Below are 19861 nucleotides of genomic sequence, written 5' to 3' on the forward strand. Positions count from 1 at the left end.
CCCTAATGCTTTTTAAAACTGTCCAAACATTTCAGTAGGCTCTGCTTCATTTAATGCCTGTAAATCGCCGTTTGAATCAATAAAGAGCATATGTTTTTATCAAATCCTTCTGTCTGGAACAGGTTAAGAACAGCTTTTTTAGGAAGAGACAGAAAGGAATATGTCCTGGTGACATTCTGTCACAGAAATATTTGCTACATAAATATTTTAAATCATTACTTAAATTAACCTATATCTTGGAGTCTTTAATAAAAAATACACGTATAAAGAAGTGTACTCTACAATAGCTTCATTTCTTAAAAAGTGTTGACATTTGCCAGCTGTGTTAACACTGGTTGACGCCTACATCTGCGCATGCGCATTAGTTTGTGCCGCAGGGACTGCGCCTGCGCGTTCTCGTGAGAGCAGTGCAGTCGGATGTGTAGTCAAAGGCCTTCCGGTACTGAGGCTCACACAACAGCTCGAAAATGGCGCAGATCGCCAAAACACATGACGGTAAGTTAATTTTTCAAATGTTATTGAAGAATATATCGGATTTTGTCGTTCATGTCTACATTGCATTTGGGATCAGAAGTGCTAAGGTCCCAAGAAGTGAAATTAGCGAGAAAAAGCAGAATTAGGCCAATCTGAGGTGGTGAATAGAATATGGCGTCTGATCGTTGAATAAAACCTGGCCGTGGCGCACATGAGAAATATCAACAAATATTTCTTAAGAGATTTGTACTGTGGTTTATAACAGAGTTGTTTATACCATTCGTTTGCAGAAATACGTATTAGTCTATACGCAGTTTGTCTGTTTTTATTGCATAGAGTTTAAGTGTTAAAAATACGCTGGGTAAACGCTTATGTATTCAAACCAAAATGGCGTTGCAAACATGCAGGCAAACAGAGACCAAAACTTTCCTTTTATATGGTTGTTTATGTTTATTAAAACTTTATTTGAGTGTGATTGTTTCTATCTCTCTGTAGAGTTAAGCTTTTTATTCATTGTCTACATGTTTACCGTGCTTATGTTTGTTTATGTGGTTATGTCCTCTTTCTCGCCCTTTTAACGAAGTGTTTTCATTATGCGTGTTTACGCACTCTCTTTTTTTTTTATTTAGTAGATCATTCTATGCTTGTTTAATTGTATTCCAATGTATGATTTAGTGTAACTGCCAAATATGTATGTGTTAATGTGAAATGAGGCGTATATGAATTATTGCTTAACGTTTCCTGTTTATAGATATTTTGGGTACTAATCTCTGGTTGTTGTTGTTTTCTCTTAGACATTGAGGCTCAGATCCTGGAAATCCAGGGGATGAAAGCTGCCCTGGTGGAAGGAGCTGACCAGGGGGTTGGGCTTGATTCCACTGGATATTATGACCAGGAGATCTACGGAGGCAGTGACAGCCGCTTTGCCGGATATGTGACTTCAATTGCTGCCAATGAGCAGGAAGATGTAAGTGACAGCTTAATACTCGAAATAGTTTAAGAAGCGTTTGTAAGTACTGCGTGAGGCATTTTCTGAACCATTGTCTACATGTTTACCGTGAGGCAGTTTCTGAACCCAACTATTTTTATTTCAGGATGATGATGAAGATTCGTCCACAAGTCTTCTTGGACAGAAGAAACCAGGATATCATGCACCGGTTGCAATACTCAATTCCATTCCTCAGTCCGATGAGCAGGTAATTAACAGATATTCCATCTTCAAGTTGAATCTTCAATTTAGAGTTGAGGTCAAATGTTTACATATACCTTCCAGAGTCTACAAAAAGTTAATTATTTTACCGGATGCATGTTAATTTTTATTTAGTACTGACCTGAATAAACGTATTTAAAATATGGTTACATATAGTCCACAAGAGAAAATAATAGTTGACCCAGTTCGAAAGTTTACATACACTTGATTCTTAATACTGTGTTACCTGAATGATCCACAGTTTATTTTTTATTTTTGGGTAATCGTTATTCATGAGACCTTTGTCCTGAACAGGTAAACTGCCTGCTGCTCTTCAGGAAAAAGCTTCAGGTCCCACAAATTCTTATTTTTGTGTATTTGAACCCTTTCCAACAATGACTGTTTGATTTTGAGATCTGTCTTTTCACACTGGACCTGGGGGTGAAAACTTTTTTTTAAATGTATTTTGTGTCTGTATCTTAATTTGTTTTCAAGTGTCTCCTGTAGCTTCTAAAGGGCAGTACTAAATAGAACAAAAAAATATGGTATTTAGGCAAAATAAGAAAAATTTACATTTTCATTCTGTTCAAAAGTTTACACCCCTGACTTTTAATGCATTGTTTTCCCTTCGGAAGCATCAGTGAACCTTCTGTAATAGTTGCATATGAGTTCCATTTGTCTACAGTGTGAAAAGATGGATCATTAATTCATACAATCGTTGTTGGAAAGGGTTCAAAATGCACACAAATCCTGAAAAACCAATGAATTTGTGGGACCTGAAGGATTTTTCAGAATAACAGCAGATAGTTTAAGTCAACTCAAGGATCAAGAGTATGTAAACTTTTGTTATTTTTAATAAATTATGTGAAATATTTTATTCAGCTCAGTACTAAAAAAACACATGCATTTTGGCTTTTTACCTTAACTGTATGTGTTTCCCAAATGCATTTGTTGAAGATAACTGATGATGCAAATTCATTTTTTGCCTATGCAGTATGATCCCTTTGCTGAACACAGACCACAGAAGATTTCTGACCGTGAGGACGAGTACAAGAAACGCAGGCAAAAGATGATCATCTCCCCTGAGCGTCACGACCCATTTGCTGATGGTAAATTTTACACTTCTTATTGTCCTCTCAGTTTATTTTATCTGTCCATACCGATCAGTATTTACTCAGTCCATGAAGTTCCGGTCCAAACCTTTTTTTACTTTGTTTAACCCTTCGAACACCACCCAACAATTTGCTCCCTGGACTCAACTGACCTGTAAGACTGTCTCAGTAAAAAAAATAAAAAAATAAAGTGGGATGATCTAAGAACCAGCTATTTTTGATTCAGAGTTTGGGCAGCAAAGGTTTTGGGAGACAGTTGGTTGGGTGGTGTCGTTTGTCCCATCAGGACATAGGTTGCAGGTAGGTGGGTTGTTCGAAGGGTTAATGTATTTTTTTCAACGTATTATTGTGTGTGTGAAACAGGCAGTACAATAGTCAGACACTTCAAACACAGACACTTTTATTAAGTTTATTGATGACAGAGGCTGCAGCGTACTTCGTTTTGCAGCTACTCTGTTTTCTTTTCACTTTTCTCTTGTTCTGTAATATACTCTATGTAATTGCCCAGTGGCATGTTGGCTAGACACCCATGATGTGTCAAAGTCAGTAATGTTTCCAAAAAGAGTGAAACTCTAAATCTTGAGCCACCTGTGGACAAACTTTACAATTTCCTGTGCTTACCAGTTAGTTTGTTGCAAAGCCCAGTGAAGCCAAATTCAATCAATTGTTTTCCAGCCATTTTTGTATCTTAAACCTATGGCCTGTGGGTGCTCATACTGGTACAAATTAGCGAGGAGTTTAGGAACTTGAGAACATGCTACAACAGGCTGCACACACTCAAACTGCATCAGTCGGGTCAGGTTATGGGAGGGAATTGATTCTGGATCAGGCAAAACATCTTGCATGTAGTCCCAGACAGAGGAAGCTTTACAAAACTGTTGTGTAAATATATTTCTATTTTATTCTCATAAAATAGAGATATATCTATTGAAGAATCTGTGTACCAAGATTCCACAGGCCCATACTAACTGTCCTTAATTTCTCTCCTACAGCAGTACTGCTATGCCAGTCCTGTCTGCACTCTCTTAAGGGTGCAGCAACTCGTCCTGTGTAGGTTATGGTCAACAAAAAGCAGCGTGTTTATCAGATAAATCAAGACCGTAGTTGGTAGTTTTGCTCTGGTGTGAGGCCAGAGAGTGTTTCAGGGGAATCCACCATTTTTTTAATGAAGTTATATATTGTTTTTAAAACCTCATCAAGGACAATTTTCTCTTCTCAACTTCATGTCCTCCCTTCTCATTTTAACTTTTCATGCCAATTCATCATAGATGTATATATTTTTTAATGAATCTAGATGCACAAGTATGCACATGTGCATTTTAAGTCCTTAATTTGATTTCAATTTATTTAAGGATTTTATTAGAATTCCCCAAAGTGTTCAGTGTCTCTGGCTGCAACACATATAGTACAATATACAGTTTTGCAAAGTCGTTTTTTCACTTTTTTTGTTTTCAAATGAGTTGCAAGAGCAGAACAGGTGGTATGCTATTGTGTGTGTAAGTTCAAACCCTTTTCCAAAGTGTTACTAATGGTAAAGAGAAATTTTCTAGGCTTCTTTTCTGCCGGTTGAAGTCTGACTGCAGAGGGACCCTTGGCACTGAAAGTGTACGTATTCTGGAGAGCGCAGCCCAGGACCCTGCATCAGTGATGGCTATATCCTCTCCTTATCTCCTCTTAAAAGCAACAGAAACCTCTTTGTACCTGCCTGTTCTTAATGTATGACTGTATACTAAAGAGTGCTTAGCTTTTATTGTCTAGGGTTGTTTTGTGTTATGAGAGGATAGTAATTTAAACTTTAAAGGCCATCTATTCAGGGACAGTTGACTGTAGTGCTTTGTGTGTGAAAACGCTGGTTTTGAGACTGACTTGGCTGACCGTCTCGCATCTTGTTGGTGCTCTTTCGCATAGGGGGCAAAACGCCGGACCCAAAGATGCAGGTCAGGACGTACATGGATGTTATGAAGGAGCAGCATCTATCCAAAGAAGAGGTAAATAACATTGGCTTTTAGTTAAACTGTGAGGTGTTGGTGATTTAAATTTGACTAAAATATTCAATGTGTTTTTTCCAGAGAGAGATCAGGCTGCAGATGGTAGAGAAAGCAAAATCTGGAGAGCTGAAAGCAGTGAACGGCTCTGCTGCGTCTCAAGCTGCTGTGGCCAAACGCAAACGACGCTGGGACCAGACAGCTGACCAAACCCCCAGCAACTCTACACCCAGAAAAGTGTCCAGTTGGGACCAGGCAGATACAGGTTCTGAAGTGAGTCAGTTTTCTCTAACGGCATTAGGAGCGCAACTAACAAATATTTTATTTGATTATTTCTTTAATTAAATTGAATTTAAAAAGCCAGATACGTATTGCATTGCTAATCCTGTTCTTCTCTTTACCCAGACACCAGGACACACACCAGGACACACACCTTCCAACAGTCGCTGGGATGAAACACCTGGTCGTCCCAAAGGTAGTGAGACCCCGGGAGCCACTCCGAGCACCCGTATGTGGGAGCCCACACCAAGCCACACCCCAGCTGGAGCTGCCACACCAGGTCGAGACACCCCTGGACATGCCACTCCTGGCCACGGAGGCGCCTCTTCCAGCGTGCGCAAGAACCGTTGGGATGAAACACCAAAAACAGAAAGAGGTCTTATATTTTCTATCCAGTTTGTGGTGCATTTACTAATAGTACATATTTAAAACAGTGATTTTAAATCATTTTACTTTGTGTTTTTCAGAGACACCTGGACATGGCAGTGGCTGGGCTGAGACTCCACGCACAGACAGAGGAGATGAGTCAGTGGGTGAGACGCCCACCCCAGGTGCAAGCAAGAGGAAGTCAAGATGGGATGAAACACCAGCCAGTCAGATGGGCTCTTCAACTCCTTTGCTCACCCCTGGAAAAACCCCTCTGGGCACACCTGCTATGAATATGGCCACACCAACTCCAGGTACTGGAGCAATACTGTTGGTTTCTATTGTAGTTAAATGCAGTGTTGTTTTTTTGGGGGTCATTTTGTGGGCATTGCTCAAGTTTTCAATATTTACAGGTCACCTGATGAGCATGACCCCGGAACAACTGCAAGCTTGGCGTTGGGAGCGAGAGATTGATGAGAGGAATCGCCCATTGACTGATGAAGAACTCGATGCCATGTTTCCAGAAGGATACAAAGTATGAAACCATATTACTATTTACAGAATGTTTTCTTTAAGGGTGTGTTCACACTTGTCCTGTTTGGTTTTGATTAAAACAAACTCTGGTGCGGTTGCTCTATTAGTGTGATTAATTTAAGTAAATGTAAACGCTGCCATCCGAACCCTGGTGTGCACCAAACAAGCGGACTGAGATTGGTCTCAGTCTGCTTACAAATAAACTCTTTTGTGGTTTGATATGAAGGTGACATGGACCAAATACTTCTAAACCAAAAACAGTAAGTGATGTCAAGATGCGACATAATTATCTAAAAGAACTTGCAGTGTATCCAAAATGAACAGCAGGCATTCGTGGAGCAGCAAGGAGATAAAGTGCCTTTTTATAAGCTCTTTTTGAGTTCGCAGGTGGTGAAAATAAAATCATATACACTCAACAATAAGCGCGCTTAGTCCAGCTGACTGTGTATTCAACTTGAAGCAGCGCTGAGCAGGCCGCTTTAAGTCGAACACACCTTTTTCTTTTGTTTGGAGTGTTCGGTGAGTTTCGTCGCAAAATATACATCACTCAATCTGATCAATAAGGTTGTGAGCATATCACTGTGCCTTAAAGTTCAGTATCTTTAGGTTAACTGTCGAAAATTCCAGTGTGAATGCTAAGCAGACTAGGACCAAATGAACCAAACAAACCGAACTACAAGTGTAAACATGGCCTAAGTATGAAAATTAATTTGTTGATATTTTGCTGTTGCTAACTGGTTTTTGTCTGCCAATTTCCCTAGGTACTGCCTCCACCAGCAGGATATGTGCCCATCCGTACCCCAGCCCGTAAGTTAGCTGCTACCCCCACCCCCATCGGAGGCATGACTGGCTTCCACATGCAAGCAGAGGACAGATCTACGAAACAAATGAACGATCAGCCCTCTGGAAACCTGCCCTTCCTTAAGCCAGATGACATCCAGTACTTTGACAAACTGCTGGTGAGTCCATTGTACACCAGTAATCCCAATTTATTAAATGGCTACCAGGGTGGTCTAAATGGTTAGATTGGGCAGGGTGATATTTAAAAAGTGCTTGGCATTTTGAGTCCAAAGAACCCATTCCCATGTCTATACAATTTTCTGATCCAGCGATATCCAACAATATAATGTTTGACCGATTATCCAATCTTTGTTTACAGGTTGAAGTTGACGAATCCACCCTTAGTCCAGAAGAACAGAAGGAGCGCAAGATCATGAAGCTGCTCCTGAAGATCAAGAATGGAACACCTCCCATGAGAAAGGTTAGTATCCTCTCTCACACTTGATAACCTGTTATTCATAATCTTGATGAGTTGATCTTTAACTAGCTCTTTCGTTTCAGGCTGCTCTTCGTCAAATCACAGATAAAGCCAGAGAGTTTGGTGCGGGACCCCTTTTTAACCAGATCCTGCCCTTGCTGATGTCTCCTACACTGGAGGACCAGGAACGTCATCTCTTGGTGAAAGTCATTGATCGTATCCTGTACAAACTTGATGACTTGGTTCGACCATACGTCCACAAGGTAAGTCCGCTTAGCATGTAAGCATTCATTTTAATACTTGGGAGGAGGAATGTATTACCTTTCATTATTATTTTCTTACATTCCTATTTGTACCTACAGATTCTTGTGGTGATTGAGCCCTTGCTGATTGATGAAGATTACTATGCTAGAGTAGAGGGTAGAGAGATCATCTCCAACTTGGCAAAGGTAAGATGGTTGACTGTAAATGGTCAACAGTTGTCTAATTTTGAAATATTTTAAGCCTTAATTGAATCTGCATTTCTTTCACAGGCTGCCGGTCTGGCCACTATGATTTCCACCATGAGGCCTGACATTGACAACATGGACGAGTATGTGAGAAACACAACAGCTCGTGCTTTCGCCGTTGTGGCGTCTGCCCTGGGCATTCCATCTCTGCTGCCTTTCCTCAAGGCTGTTTGTAAGAGCAAGAAATCCTGGCAGGCTCGTCACACTGGTATCAAGATTGTACAGCAGATCGCTATTCTCATGGGCTGTGCTATCCTGCCCCATCTCCGCAGCTTGGTTGAGATTATCGAGCATGGTTAGTATGGCTTTGTGGTTTCCATCTTTCTGTACGTGTATGCATAAAAACTCTTTTACATTTGTCTGCTTTATGGGAAGGTCTCAAGCTGCTGTTTTATTCCTTCAGGTCTCGTGGATGAGCAGCAGAAAGTCCGAACTATCAGTGCTTTGGCTATTGCTGCCCTGGCTGAAGCTGCTACACCATACGGTATAGAGTCCTTTGATTCTGTGCTGAAACCTCTTTGGAAAGGTATCAGGCAACACAGAGGAAAGGTGAGAATGTGTTTAGTCACTGGAAAATTGAAATAGTTTTAATTGTACTGTTTACTATTTACTTTGGGCTGCATTGTCAGATTTTTAGTAAATGTTATTAACAGCATTTTTGTGTTCCCAGGGTCTTGCTGCCTTCTTGAAAGCCATTGGATATTTGATTCCTCTTATGGATGCTGAATATGCCAACTATTACACCAGAGAAGTGATGCTTATCCTTATTCGAGAGTTCCAGTCTCCTGATGAGGAGATGAAGAAGATTGTCCTCAAGGTGAGTTAAGAAAAAAACAAACACCTTTTGTTCCTCAGACAGTTTTTTTGCACTCTTCTCTTTGCTTTGTTATAACTTTTGACAGTCTATAGTATTCCAAATGTTATTCATGGTCTGACAGATTAGTAGAGCCCAAAACATGACAATAATTGACCATTTTGAGCAGCAATAATCAGCAAAATATGTGAGTTTAGGTTGGTTCAGTGGGATTGTTTACATTTAGTGCTGCCAATATGGCCAGTTGATGACGCGTCATGAAAGCACTCAGAAGCATTAAAAATAATCTTTATAAAACAATTTAGTCTGAACTACTTTTCTTGTACATTTCAGGTGGTGAAGCAGTGCTGTGGCACTGATGGTGTGGAAGCCAATTACATTAAAACAGAGATTTTGCCCCCCTTCTTTAAACATTTCTGGCAGCACAGAATGGCGTTGGATAGACGCAACTACAGACAGGTATGTGAGGTTGCCACATAATTAGAAATGACATTTAACGCAACACGCGTTTAACCTCATTTGTCTTTTTACTCGCTTAACAGTTAGTGGACACTACAGTGGAGCTGGCCAATAAGGTAGGGGCAGCTGAAATTATTTCCCGTATCGTGGATGACTTGAAGGATGAAGCTGAGCAGTACAGAAAAATGGTGATGGAGACAATTGAGAAGATTATGGGCAACCTTGGTGCTGCTGACATCGATCACAAACTGGAAGAGCAGCTAATTGACGGTATCCTGTACGCCTTCCAGGAACAGACAACTGAGGTGAGTTACAGTCTTTGCCACATCTAATATATCCTGCTCTGTTATGTTATCATCTTGCGTCATAATCTTGTCTGTACCCCCAGGACTCTGTGATGCTAAATGGCTTCGGTACAGTGGTGAATGCTCTGGGTAAGAGAGTTAAACCGTACTTGCCTCAGATCTGCGGTACAGTGCTGTGGCGTCTCAACAACAAATCCGCCAAAGTCCGTCAGCAAGCAGCTGACCTGATTTCTCGCACAGCGGTGGTCATGAAAACATGCCAAGAGGTGAGGAATGCCTATGTGTATATTTTTTGGACTGGGTAAATAAAAATACTGATGTTGTTTACTTGTGTATATATCTGACATTTCCTTGTAGGAAAAACTGATGGGCCATTTGGGTGTGGTGTTGTATGAGTATCTGGGAGAAGAATACCCAGAAGTGCTGGGTAGCATTCTTGGAGCCCTTAAAGCTATCGTCAATGTTATTGGTGAGTGTCAAAGTGCTTCTGGTGTTTACTAGCATTAAAAACAAAGTATTAAACTTTGGTGCACTTTTTTCACCTGCGTTTGTTTGTAATGATACATTGAAATTTCTACATCTGAAACGAAATGATTGATTATAAAAAAAAAGAAATTTTTTAAAGGTATCACCTAGAAATGAAAATTACTCCATGATTTAAATTGCCCTCAAGTTGTCCTAAGTGTGTATGACTTTCTTCTTTCAGTTATATAAAAAAATGTCCTGGCTCTTTCAAGCTTTACAATGGCAGTGAATGGGTGTTAAGATTTTGAAGTGCAATAAAGTGTATCCATCCATCATAAAAAGTACTCAAAATGGCTGTGGGTGTTTAGAAAAAAAATAGATGAGACAAAGGGATGCATTTGTGTAAGAAAAATATCCATATTTAAAACTTTATAAACCGGAATCTATAGGGAAATAATGAGAAGAATTACAACGTACAGTAAAACTGTGCACTACAAACCAGTGTGCTCATAATTAAGATAATACATTAAAATAATATGCTAACACACACCAATTTGCAATATCAAGCAGCAAAACAAGCTGTTTTGTACAGATAAAAATAGCTGGATGCGGATGAAACTGGAAGCCAGACCTATAAAATTTATAAATGGCCATGTCCACTATGGAAGAAAAAGGTAGATAATTGTTTTTTCACTGACTTGTAAATAATGGCCAAATGTTTTTTGACCTTTTAAATGTATAAATGTAAAAAATTATTTAACTCTTCCCTCAAGCTGTTCAAGATGTATATGACATTATTCTTTCAGACTAATACAATCTCAGTTGTATTACAAAAATCTTCCAAGCTTTATAATAGCAGTGAATGGGTGTTGAAATCTTCAAGTCCAATAAAGTGCATCCATTCATTAAACATCATCCAGTGGAACGCCACTCTCTCATGAACCCATATATGACAGCTAGTGGCAGCTAAAGATTACAGTTTATTAAAGTTTTAAATATGGCTATTTTTCTGACACAAACACATCGATTTACTTCAGAATGCCTTTATAAACCCCCAAATTCATGTTGAGTACATTTGATGAATGCAGGTTATTCAACTTCAAAATCTCAACACCACTTCGCTACCATTATAAACAGGGTTTCCGCGGGGTCTTAAAAAGTCTTAAAAAGTCTAAAATTTAAAAATCAAAATTTTAGGCCTTAAAAAGTCTTAAATTCGCTGTTCTAGGTCTTAAATAATTTTACACAGGTCTTATTTTTCCGATGTCCTTGTAACGCTACATCTAATGCTCATTTAAATTCTCTTTTTGTTGTTTCCGTGGTGTTGTAGTTCTTTATTTCACTATTCCAAATATAATTTGCTGTATTTAAACTACAAATGAGACCAGCATGCAATAGCCAATCAGCTTTCTGTTATTGGGGCGAGTCTCTCTCGGATTGTACCGCATAAGTAAAATGGATTTAACTTTTTAGCTATGGGGAAGTGCAAGTTTAGCGATACTTAGCTTGAAAAAACTGAATATAGGGCTTGGCTAAGGCCAGTTGCTAACAACTAGATTTTTTTTCTCCCTCTGTGAAAGTTACTGCGTCTTCAGAATCGCAGTAGCAGAATACTTTTAAAATGTTTTTTTTTTACTTGCCCGACCGAACAAACCGCCTGATTAAAACTGAAGTGACAAAAACAACTAGCGAAGCATCGAAAGGCAAGAAAGATTCATATTTTAATACATTCAACGTAAACAGAAATTGATAATTTATAGTGTATTTCTGGTCTATTTGTGACATACTTTAAAACAAATGAATGTAACAGCACTCTAAAGAAACACTCTGAGGTAAAAATTTCAAATGTATAGTTTATTTATAACATGATATAGTTCAGTAATATACCAAGTGAGCTTTTTGCTGAATATTCTCACAATTACAAATGTTACATTAATTTTAGCTCAATAAACAAGTAGTTAGTCAAGTAGTTACTTACATATTAGACAATATGCAACATTAGCAGAAGCATTCTCCTAGCAACGTTTTTGCTATGATTCAGCGTTTTGCTCGAATCAGTTGAAATAACTCGCTCATGAAGTGACTTACCGCCATCTGCTGGTAATTTACTGTGTTTAAAAGTATGCCTCCACACCCAACATTTCTAATGTATATATTTGTAAATCAATAAATGTATTTAAAACATTAATCTCACTTTTAATTTTGCAGTGTAAATTATGTAATCTCACTGCTAACAGCCATTTAGAATTTATTGATAAATTCATAAAATAAATTTCAAAGGTAATGCATACATTTCAAAAGTAAAAAAAAGGCCTTTATAAAGGTAAATCAAATATGCAGATTTAAGATGTAAAAGCTAATAGAGCACTGATGAAAATATTGCTTCAGAATTTATTTTTTTTTACATCAGATATTTCTATTGGTACTTTTATGGGGATATTTTGTGTGGAATAGTATCTGCTGATATGAAAAGTTCACTGTGTATCGTAGTAATAAATTTAATTTATGGAAGCCATGAAATTGTGTTTACTTTTTACATTAAACACATTAAATATTACATGTATGCATGTGATATAATATCTATTTCCATTACAGGTTCGGTCTTAAATTTCATATAAGGTGGTATTAAAAAGGTCTTAAAAAGTCTTAAATTTCACTTGTTCATATCTGCAGAAACCCTGTATAAAGCTTGGAAAAGCAGGGACATTTTAAATATAACTTCAGCCAAATTGATTTTTTTATTATTATTTTGGATTCTATAAAAAATATTTTAGTGATCACATAAATTTGAGTTATTCCTACTACTTTGCTTTCTTTCGAGTATGAATAAATGTGTGAATCTCCTGTTGGCAGGTATGCACAAGATGACACCACCTATCAAAGACTTGCTTCCACGTTTGACTCCCATCTTGAAGAACAGACATGAGAAGGTGCAGGAGAACTGCATTGATCTGGTGGGCAGAATCGCTGACAGGTCAGTCCTACAGTTCCCTGCAAGGATGTGCGCTTTTAACATTTGAAATTCTGATAATGCCTTCTAAACTCATTGTGTTCTTTGCAGGGGTGCAGAGTATGTGTCTGCTAGGGAATGGATGCGCATCTGTTTTGAATTGCTGGAGTTATTGAAAGCCCACAAGAAGGCCATCCGCAGAGCTACTGTCAATACTTTCGGTTACATCGCCAAGGCCATTGGGTAAAGCAAAAATCCTTCTTGCTAATGCAAAATCTGTTATTTGATGTTTAAAAATGTGGATTTTTAATTTAGTTTCTTAATTCCCTAGTCCTCATGATGTCCTGGCCACACTGCTTAACAATCTGAAGGTGCAGGAGCGTCAGAACCGTGTGTGCACAACGGTAGCCATCGCTATCGTTGCCGAGACGTGTTCGCCCTTCACCGTGCTTCCTGCGCTGATGAACGAGTACCGTGTTCCTGAGCTTAACGTTCAGAATGGTGTCCTGAAGTCTCTGTCCTTCCTGTTCGAGTACATTGGTGAAATGGGCAAAGATTATATCTACGCTGTCACACCTCTGTTGGAGGATGCTCTGATGGACAGGTAAGCTGAGAATTACCACTTAAAACATGCAGATTGTTTCCAGTAGGAGTCTATAACTTCCTGTATTTGCTCTCCATCACAGGGATCTCGTACACAGGCAGACAGCCAGTGCTGTGGTCCAGCATATGTCTCTGGGAGTTTATGGCTTTGGCTGTGAAGATTCTCTCAATCATTTGCTCAACTATGTTTGGCCAAATGTGTTTGAAACATCTCCACACGTCATCCAAGCTGTCATGGGGGCCCTCGAGGGTCTGCGGGTGGCAATTGGACCCTGCCGCATGCTGCAGTATTGCTTGCAGGTACATTTCACTTCCAATGTGGAATCTGTACTTATATATTTTTTTGTTGCTATTTTTATACACCTTTTTCTTCAAGTCTATGGGTGAGGCTTCCAGTTCATAGGGAAAAAACAAGAATATCAATGTGCAGTAAAACTGTTTGCTCTAAAAACCAGTGTGTTCATAATTAAGATAATCCATTAACATAATATGGTAAGACACACCAATTTGCAATATAAAGCAGCAAAACAAGCTGTTTTGTACAGATAAAAACAGCTGGATGAGGATGGGACTGACAGCCAGACCCATGAAATTTACAAATGTCCCACTCTTGCGGGAAGAAAAAGGTGGATAATAGTTTTCCATTGACTTTTGTAAATACTTATCTAATAGCCAAATGTTTTTCCTCCTTTTAATAGGGTTTGTTCCATCCTGCACGCAAAGTGCGTGACGTGTACTGGAAAATCTACAACTCCATCTACATCGGCTCCCAGGATGCACTGATCGCACATTATCCTCTTATCTTCAATGATGAGAAGAACTCATACGTTCGCTATGAGCTGGAGTACTTCCTGTGAATATAACTACCCTTACATGTGCACTCTCTCTCTTCTCCTATATCTGTGTCTGATTCATTGTTTATAGGACTTGGTCCATTTTTTATGTTCTCTGGTAGATTACAACCGGTACCACAGATTCTGTGGTCTAAAATTCATTTCTTATTAAACAACAGAAAAATGTGGAAAAAAAGAATCTGTCGAACGTGACGCTTTTAGGTCCTTGGATTAGACTTTTCTGTTTTTACGGCGTGGCACCGTGCACGGTGACGGTAAAGATCGTAGCAGAGTTTCTGAGGAATGTGATTTATCTTCAGTAAATCTTTTAACTAGAGACTTGTGTCTTGGTCTGTCAAGCTCGCTCTCTTGCTCAGTCACACATCTGTTCTTATTATAATGTTGCTTAGTTTGGCTGAATAAACGTTTGTGTATTAAAAGTCATTGATTCTCCTGTCATTTGTTTTATTTGTTTAGCACAACCAAACACTTGAGGTATTGAAATCCTATCTAATGTTGTCTGAGAATACTGATCAAGTTTTATAATTTACAAGACTGACTGGAAAGTCAGTCCTAAGATTTGAATTTGAAAAATAAAGACCTTTGATCAGGGAATATTTCTAGCTTTTACAGTACCTTGCAAAAGTATTCATACCCCTTCATTTTTATGTTGCTGCTTTAAATTGCGCTTTTTCTGTCTACACTCCATACACCATAATGGAAAAACGGGTTTTTAACATCTTAGCAAATTTATTAAAAGTAAAAAAAAAAACTGAAATGATTCCATTGCATAAGTATTCATACCTTTATCTGGGATTCTAATTTAGCTCAGGAGCATTCATTTTGCTTGTAGATGTTACTACACTTAGGGTGCAGTTAACCTGTGGCAAATTCAATTGAATAGGTATGATTTGGAAAGGCACACATGTCTTAAGTCAGCTGAAAATGCATATTAGAACAAAAACCAAGCCTTGAGGTAAACAAAACAAACTGACTGTAGAACTCAGAGACAGGACTGCGTCAAGCCACACATCTGGGGAAGAGTTCAGAAAAAAATATCTGCTGCTTGAAGGTTCACAGAAGCATGTAGCCTCTGTTACCCTTAATAAAAGCAGTTTGGAACAAACAGGACTCTTCCTAGAGCTGGCCTCCTGGCCAAATTGAGAAGGGCCTTGAACCTGAAAATGTCTACCAGACCCCATCCAATCTGACAGAGTTTGAGAGGTTAAGATTTGAGGTGAAAGATGACAGATAATTGGCAAATGTTGGTGAGCAAATTTTGTTGTATCATACCCAAAAACACTTTAATGATACTTTAGCTCAGTACTGAGGTAAGGGTATGAATACTTACGCAATGTTCTTATTTCAGTTTTTTTTTTTACGAAGTTGTGGGAAACCCGTTTTTGCTTTGTCATTATGGTGTGTGGAGTGTAGATTGATGTGGGAAAAAGTCATTTAAAACAGTTTACCATAAGGCAGCAACATCGTAAAACATAAAGAAAAAAGAACGGGTATGAATACTTTTGCAAGGCACTGTACCTGTAGTTAAATGTGAATAAATGTTAAACCTAAATAATGTACTATTAAAGCATACTATATATTAGGGCTGTGCAATTAATCGCAATCGCAAAAAAATCGCGATTTAAGCACATGCGATTTCTAAACCGCACAAGGCTGCGATTTTATCTATCCCCCCAACAGCACCCCCGCCCCCCTTGAACGTCAAGTTCATTTTATTTTCGATATAGCGCCAGATCACAATAGAAGTCATTTAAGGTTATCTTTCCTATAGAACAGGTCTATACATTGTTCTTTTATTAAACAAACTAAATTGCCTTATGTTATTTATCTTATTTACACTAATACATGTCATTTCTGTCTCTTCATGATCGCGTGATTACAGTGTCTCCTCCACGAAAACACGGACTGGATCGCGGACTCCATTCATAAAAACCTAATTTACTATGGCGCGGAATGCCACGTAATTCGTCGATTTTTGGATTAATAAATCAAAAGTTGGTCTGTCACTTAATTCAAATCGCGATATGGACTAGTGTCTGTGAAAACTGAAATGCAAAAAGACCGTTTTAATATGAATCCTGCATGTTCCGTTTGCTTCTATATGTATGAATGGAGGAGACGCGTTTTATTTCTTTACTACATGCAGACTGAAGCACACGTGACGCTCCCGCTATTTTTTGGCATTTGCATCTCACATGAACAGATAAACTCAATCGCCAAATCGCTGCTGTGAGTTTCACTTTTACCGTTTCATTTGAGAAAACTAGCATCATATACACACAGCAATTTCACTGCAACCTGTCAAAATAAAAGTACGGTTTAACATGTAACAGAACGATATTAGTCCTGTATTACTTTTGTACAGTATAATGTAGGTGTTTATATATTCCTATTTAAATAATTTACTTAAAACAATATATATGATTAAAAAAATATATTACAACAAGATTAACCACTTAATTATTATTTAAACGTTTTAAACTAAATATAATTTTTCTTCCATGCATTGATTTTAACAGTAAATTTCTGTTTGTTTGACAAAAATTAAAAGGGTTTATTTTTCATTTGATTAAAAATAAATAAATGTTTATGCTTTTTCATTATCAGAAAAATTAAAACACATAAGAATTTCAAAAAAAAAAAAAGCAAAAGATTGTAGAGCCCTCAAAATGTTAAAATAGAGAGTTTTGGACTTATTTTTCCAATGAAATGAATGTATTCGTTATTGCACAAAGTAGGCTAAAGTACCGGGGGAAAAAAGTAAAATGGCTTATTTATTTTATGTTGTCTGTTGTAAAGACATTTTTACTACAGTTTTGTTTATTAAACTTAATACTATGTTATTTTATGGTAAAATGTTTTGTTATGCACTTCTTGTGCACTGAATACATCTAGAATGTATGTATGTAGCTTGTTTGAAAAAGCAAAAAAAAAAAAATCGCAAATAAAATCGCAATCGCAATATTCGTTCAAAAAATCGCAATATGATTATTTTGTCCATATTGCACAGCCCTACTATATATACATATTTTTATTTCCTTGTATAAGAGAAGTGCCTGGGTTGAATGCATTCATTATATGACATTTTGTTTGCTTATTTCCCACATTCTGCTTAGACACAACACAGTAGATGTAAAGGCAAGATTGTCATTTGTGGTTTTGCGCAAACATCAGGGTCCTGGAGTTTTTCAGTCTGAAACAATGTGAGGCTATATTTGAAAGAATTTCAGACATCATTTATCATTTTTACATCCACCCTTTTGATAACATCTGCCTTTTTCCATAAAATTGTAAACAACGGGGTGCTTTATTGTGGACTGCACTATATGCTTGTGCTGATCTTGCCTAAAAATATTCTCTTGAACATTTCCTTTGTCAGTGATCCTTGGCTGTAAAATTTAGGCAAAATAATTATTTGGATAAAGAGCTAAAGCCTTTTGCCTAGAAAACTGTGGACATTTTGGATTAAGTCCTGGAATGTGTTTCAACTGACTTGAACCTCTCAGTTTTCATTAAAAATTAAAATGTATACTTACTTTATAATATATCCTCCTGTGTGGACACAGTACATATGCAACAGCTACTTCCTGTAGTCTCCTTTTGACCCATCAGCCCAAACTCTCATGCCTATTTAAATATAGCCTCTGTATCAATCACACACACACACACACACGCACGCACGCACGCACGCACGCACACACACACACACACAGTCTGTTAGGTGATGTCATCAGCCAAACAAACACTGATATTTGCTTCCAGGGACATTGTGGGCAAGTTCCTGTTTTCCAGTTTTTAAGAATGTCGAGCTGTCATTTATTAACTGCACAGACAATGAGACAAATATAGAAGAGCAACAAATAAACAAAAAGTTTTAAAAGCTAATCGTATTATAGAAGCATGAATTATATAGTTCAGCATGAACTTTGAGCAAAACACTTTTACAGATATAAACTGTACAATGCTTCCTGACCTAACAATTATTTTATATGTTTTAAATCTTTGGCAGTAAATGTATTATTATTATTATTATTATTTTCAAATTAATCAAATCTTACTGAATTGCATTATTTTACCAAAATAAGAGGGATCATGCATAATGCATGTTATTTTTTATTTAGTACTGACCTGAAGATATTTTACATAAAAGACATTTACATATAGTCCACAAGAGAAAATATTAGTTGTATTAGTAACTTACAAAAATGACTCTGTTCAAAAGTTTACATACACTTGTTTCTTAACACTGTGTTGTAACCTGAATGATCCACATCTGTTTTTTTTTTTTTTTTTTTTGTGATAGTTGTTCATGAGTCCCTTGTTTGTCCTGAAGCATTTTTTCCGACAATGACTGTATGATTTTGAGATCCATCTTTTCACAATGAGGACAACTGAGGGACTCATATGCAACTATTACAGAAGGTTCAAACACTCACTGATGCTCCAGATGCATCAGGAGCCAGGGGTGTATACTTTTGAACAGAATGAAGATGTGTACATTTGTCTTATTCTTATTTTTATTATTTAGTACTGCCCTACAGAAGCTACAGAAGACAAAATAAAATAAATTGACCCTAATCTTCAAATTCAAAAAGTTTTCACGCTCTGGCCCTTAATGCATCGTGTTTCTTTTTGAAGCATCAGTGAGTGTTATAGTTTTTTGTAATGGTTGCATATGAGTCCCTGAATTGTCCTTAGTGTGAAAAGATGTATCTCAAAATCATACAGTCATTGTTGGAAAGGGTTCAAATACACAAAAATGCTGAAAAATCAAAGAATTTGTGGGACCTGAAAGATTTTTCTGAAGAACAGCGAACAGTACAAACAAGGGACTTATGAACAACTATCAATAAAAAAACAGCTGTGGATCATTCAGGTAATAACACAGTGTATGCAAACTTTTGAACAAGGTCATTTTTATAAATGCAACTATTATTTTCTCTTGTGGACTATATGTAAACGTCTCTTAAGTGAAATATCTTATTCAGGTCAATACTAAGTAAAAATTTTGCATTTTGTATGATTCTGCAAGGTGTATGTAAACTTCTGACCTCAACTGTATTTTATACATTCTCTCTTACATTTAAACAAGCTACAAACAGAATATTGTTGGCATTATTATAATTAATGCTTTATTTACTCCAAAAGACAGGATATTTGTATCCTGTGAGTAACCAGAGAGGGTAGTGTACTGATTCGTTTTAGCGAGTCGGTTCGTTCGGACAGTTGGATTCACAAAACGATTCCCGTATTAGTTGGCGTCATTACTCACTGTGACCGAATCATTAAACAGAAAAGATTCGTTGCAACGATTCATTCGTGGGTCAGACTGGCGAGGGCATCAGTGAGGCGATGGTGATAGCTCTTCGGAAGAACTGACAATCCTGTGCATCAAATACGAAAGGGGGAAACGAAATTACGAATCCTACTATGACGATGCAGTAGTTCATGAATATTAATTACGCCGCGATGACGTTCCTTCCTAATCTCCTCGACGCATCCACTCACACATCCTAATGTATATTCATGAAACAGTAGTTAATTCATAAATCCGCCGTAGGAATCGTTCATTGGTCATCTCAACAGCGCCCACTCTGACAGCGTCAGCCTTTTAGCCAATCTGTTGAAAAATCGGGTACCGTATTAATATTCACAAGCCAGGCCTTCGCCATAGTAGGCTCACGAAATTAGCGAGGGGGGAAGCA

The 19861-nt window shown here is 37.8% G+C and overlaps 1 protein-coding gene across 2 annotated transcripts; it reads left to right on the forward strand.

Moving 5' to 3' along the window:
* The first annotated feature begins 374 nt into the window (after positions 1–374).
* On the forward strand, positions 375–14579 carry sf3b1 (splicing factor 3b, subunit 1). 2 transcript variants are annotated; one of them, XM_073845432.1, is made up of 25 exons: positions 375–495; positions 1269–1441; positions 1569–1670; positions 2658–2772; positions 4684–4763; positions 4845–5033; positions 5166–5415; positions 5507–5719; positions 5819–5940; positions 6701–6898; positions 7099–7200; positions 7281–7460; positions 7560–7646; positions 7731–8001; positions 8110–8255; positions 8377–8523; positions 8854–8979; positions 9063–9284; positions 9368–9550; positions 9642–9753; positions 12603–12723; positions 12811–12942; positions 13031–13303; positions 13386–13602; positions 14001–14579. In XM_073845432.1, the coding sequence occupies exons 1-25, from the start codon at positions 468–470 to the stop codon at positions 14157–14159; spliced, it is 3948 nt and encodes a 1315-aa protein (XP_073701533.1). In that variant the 5' UTR covers positions 375–467; the 3' UTR covers positions 14160–14579. The 2 variants fall into 2 exon arrangements, with proteins under 2 accessions (XP_073701533.1, XP_073701534.1); XM_073845433.1 differs by lacking the exons at positions 375–495; positions 1269–1441; positions 1569–1670; positions 2658–2772 and adding an exon at positions 2891–4380.
* The last annotated feature ends 5282 nt before the right edge of the window (positions 14580–19861 follow it).

Source organism: Garra rufa, chromosome 8, assembly GCF_049309525.1.
Source record: "Garra rufa chromosome 8, GarRuf1.0, whole genome shotgun sequence".
Taxonomy (NCBI): domain Eukaryota; kingdom Metazoa; phylum Chordata; class Actinopteri; order Cypriniformes; family Cyprinidae; genus Garra; species Garra rufa.

Bases quoted from the DNA above. Each gene is read 5' to 3' on its own strand.
- sf3b1 (XM_073845432.1), top strand. From the start codon at position 468: ATGGCGCAGATCGCCAAAACACATGACG. The intron at 1,442-1,568 runs GTAAGTGACAGC...TTTTTATTTCAG, and splicing joins CTGCCAATGAGCAGGAAGAT to GATGATGATGAAGATTCGTC. The intron at 5,720-5,818 runs GTACTGGAGCAA...CAATATTTACAG, and splicing joins TATGGCCACACCAACTCCAG to GTCACCTGATGAGCATGACC.